The sequence below is a fragment of the Morone saxatilis genome, unplaced genomic scaffold, assembly GCF_004916995.1.
Source record: "Morone saxatilis isolate NCDOM2014 unplaced genomic scaffold, NCSU_SB_2.0 Contig19, whole genome shotgun sequence".
Taxonomy (NCBI): domain Eukaryota; kingdom Metazoa; phylum Chordata; class Actinopteri; family Moronidae; genus Morone; species Morone saxatilis.
In genome coordinates this window covers 10,016,616-10,019,715 of record NW_023339751.1, presented here as the reverse complement: position 1 = coordinate 10,019,715, position 3,100 = coordinate 10,016,616, and the positions used below count along the sequence as shown (strand labels likewise).

Below are 3,100 nucleotides of genomic sequence, written 5' to 3'. Positions count from 1 at the left end.
CTACTGTTTCATGTCAAAATGGTTTGCTTTTAAAAGGGTGTAAAGAGGTTTTATATTCACATACGAGCGCTTGAGTAACAAGCAGGTGATATCTCCTCCCTATCGAACACATTTTACATTTAGACTGAAGGACATATATATGTTTAAGTTAGTTAATTTTAAATTTCCAACGCAAAGATGTCGAGATGCTTAACCCTGGTTGTTATGGTTACAAACGTACCAGCTGACTGGAGACCAACGTGCGGCGACAGTTGCCTCTCTCTCCGCCCCTCACACAATCTTTGTCCAGCCTTCGTGTCGCTCCGCCTCTTATGCTAAAACACCGTCGGTATCCGGAAATTAACAATCCCGTGATGCCAGGCGAGTGCTAGCCGTAGCACCGGAATGACTACAGTGGCTTTCTCGAGTTGGGCTTTAAAAAAAAGAAATTATTCAACCATTAACCGTCAGCTTAACAGTTTAGCTCCGTTGTAATGCGGTCAGCGGGCTGGAAGGCTGTCGGAGGATGTATCCTTCCGCAACGGGATGAACGCCTGTCGTAGGAGCCTTAACGGGATGCCGTCCGGTTAGCCTGTCCGGATCAGATTTATGTGCCATAGTTCATACGTTGTGGCAAGTTAATTAAGCCGCAGTCGAGTCTGGAAAACGGGGAGTTATGGCGCGGTTGGTGTTGGAGCCACTGTCAGATTTCGGGGACTATACTGGCGGTAAAGAGCTGGTTGAGCTCAAAAACTGCCTGTCAAACGTGCGCCTGAGCCCAGATGGACGTCACATCCACGTTATCCTCCGCAAGCCTAAGGTGGGTCTTGTGACTTTTGACAAGTATGAAAGACCCCAGCTGGGCCAGAACCAGAAGAAGCTGGATCTGTGGCCGACCCGGAGCGTGCCTGTGGTGGATGTTTTATACCTGGACCATAATAACAACAACAACAACAGCAGCAGCAGCAGCAGCAGAGACGCAGCAGCTGTGGCGGTGGTGTATGAGGATGGAAAAGCTGAGTTTTGGAAGTTCCACGAGTGCAAATCTGGCTGGCATCTCCTACAAACATCAGACTTGTGCAACAGCCCCCGAGCGAGAGTGGTGTCCGTCTGTGCCTGCTCCAACCTCATCATCTGGTGCGAGGAGAGGCCACCTTCAGAAAGCTCCCCGGCCCTCAGCTCCACGAGGAACAAGCTGAGGTACTGTGTGTGCAGGCGTGACTTCGAGGTGGAGGAGGGGGCCGTGAGCTTGGGTGGCGTGAAAATCGCCCTCCACAACAACCCCAAGTTCACCGTGGTGAGCTCCGGCGAATACGTCCATCTTCTCCCCGACCTGAAGGTGAAGCCTCTGTTGATCTCCAGTTTTTTCCTCTCCTGGTCCCCGCGCCACGACTCCTTCACGGTCAGCACCACGTGTATGAACACTCCCCTGAAAAGGCTTTCGGCCAAAGAGTCTGACTTCAAGAGGTTGGTGACGGACTGTTTGGGATATCTATCGACCCTCGAACCGCCGGAGATCTACGACTTCTCCCCCGCCGCCTGCGGAGGCCTGCTGCTGCTGCTCAGCACCGGCTGGGTGTGTCTCCTGCAGAAGGACGGGATGCTGCGGCAGGTGTACAAGCTGCCCGACAACTGCCTGACGAAATTCGGCACTCGCACTAGCCTCTGCGCGTACGAGGACACCCTGGCGCTGCTGGTGGGACAAAACCTGCATCTGATCGACGTGAACTGCGGCAGAGAGCTGGAGCACGCCGCGCTGAAGAGAGACGGGTTGTTATACGTGAACCGGGCTGAAGGTCGCACCCCTCACCTGCTCACGGAAACCGGGCTTTTCGTTTTAGTGAACAAGGAGACGGACTCCGGAGACTCTAAGGTGAAGCCTCCCGGTTCCAGCGCGGTGGAGACTCTTCGCCCAGGAGCCCTCCTGGTAGAGGCGGTCTTCGAGGAAGCCTGTAAATACTACCAGCAGAGGAGCCTGAGCAGCACCCAGCTCACTGTGGACACGCTGAAGAAAGGAGGTCGGTTCCAGGCTCCCATCTCTTTAGCCTCCATCCTCAGGAACTACCTCAGCGCGGGGTCGAGGCCGAAAGGAGCAGAGCCGTCCCAGAACGGGGGATGTACAGCAGGACAGGATAAGCTGATGGGCTCTCTGGAGGCTGAGCTGAAGGCTCTGGTCTCTCTGGAGGAGGTGAAGGGCGGTTTAGTGAGGGCGAGTGTGAAGGAGGTGGAGGCGGTGTGCGAGAGCCTGGTGGAGAAAGAGGTCACGAGACTGCTGTCAACCTCAGAGCCGGTTAAAGAGTCTCTGCTTTACCTGAACTCCATCTTCAACATCTTCCCCCGCCAGGCGTGGAGGGCGGCGCAGGCTGCCCTTCAGCTACACTACAACGGGGAGGGGTCTCTCTCCAGCAGGGCTCCTGCGGACATTTGGAAAACTGTCCTCAGTCCTGCTGTGACAGCCGGCGCCGCAACCCCCCTCCCGTTCACCAATGGCAGGTCAAAGCACAATCACAGCCTCAAAGGTGATCACATTGCCGTAAACTGTAAAGCCAAACCTACGAGCTCTGCTCCCCCCGCTGCCCCCCTCCCCGTGTTCGAGCTCCTCTGCCACTCAGTTTTCCACTTCCAGCCCAGCTGGTTGCCCAGATTCCTGGAGCTCGCCCAGCAGCAGCAGGGCTCAGCCGGTCTGGGCTTAAGCCTGGCCTCCTCCTCCTGGGGCTTCTCCGGCGGGCGAGGAGGAGAGGGCGGGGAGAACAACGTCCCGCTCTACAAACGAGCCCTGTGCGTGTTGTCCAGCCTGAGCTTGGACAGAGACCAGCATCAGGACTTGGAGGTGGAGTTGCTGCTGGTCAGCGGGCGGCCCAACGCCATCCTCCAGGCGCTGAGGGTCCTCATGGCCAAGCAGCAGTGGGAGCGGGTGACGCAGGTCGCCCAGAAGTTCTGCAAACAGAGTCCGCTGCTCAACAAGGAGATCTTCACTACTCTGCTGTGCGAGGTGGCCCAGCACAGAGACCTGGACCCCTACCTGGACCTGCTGTGGGTGCTGTGCCCTGAAGACCTCACTGTCACCACTATTCTCAACTTGGTGCTGAGAAACCTCCCCTCTCCTAACTCCCCCCCTCCC

At 56.5% G+C, this 3,100-nt stretch overlaps 1 protein-coding gene across 1 annotated transcript; it reads left to right on the top strand.

Annotated features, from left to right (window-relative positions):
* Positions 1-338: 338 nt before the first annotated feature.
* LOC118329817 (Hermansky-Pudlak syndrome 6 protein) lies at positions 339-3,094 on the top strand (the record flags this gene model as incomplete). The annotated part of the gene is made up of 1 exon (XM_035664133.1): positions 339-3,094. A coding segment is annotated over exon 1 (2,439 nt), but the record flags the coding sequence as incomplete, so codon positions are not given.
* Positions 3,095-3,100: the final 6 nt, after the last annotated feature.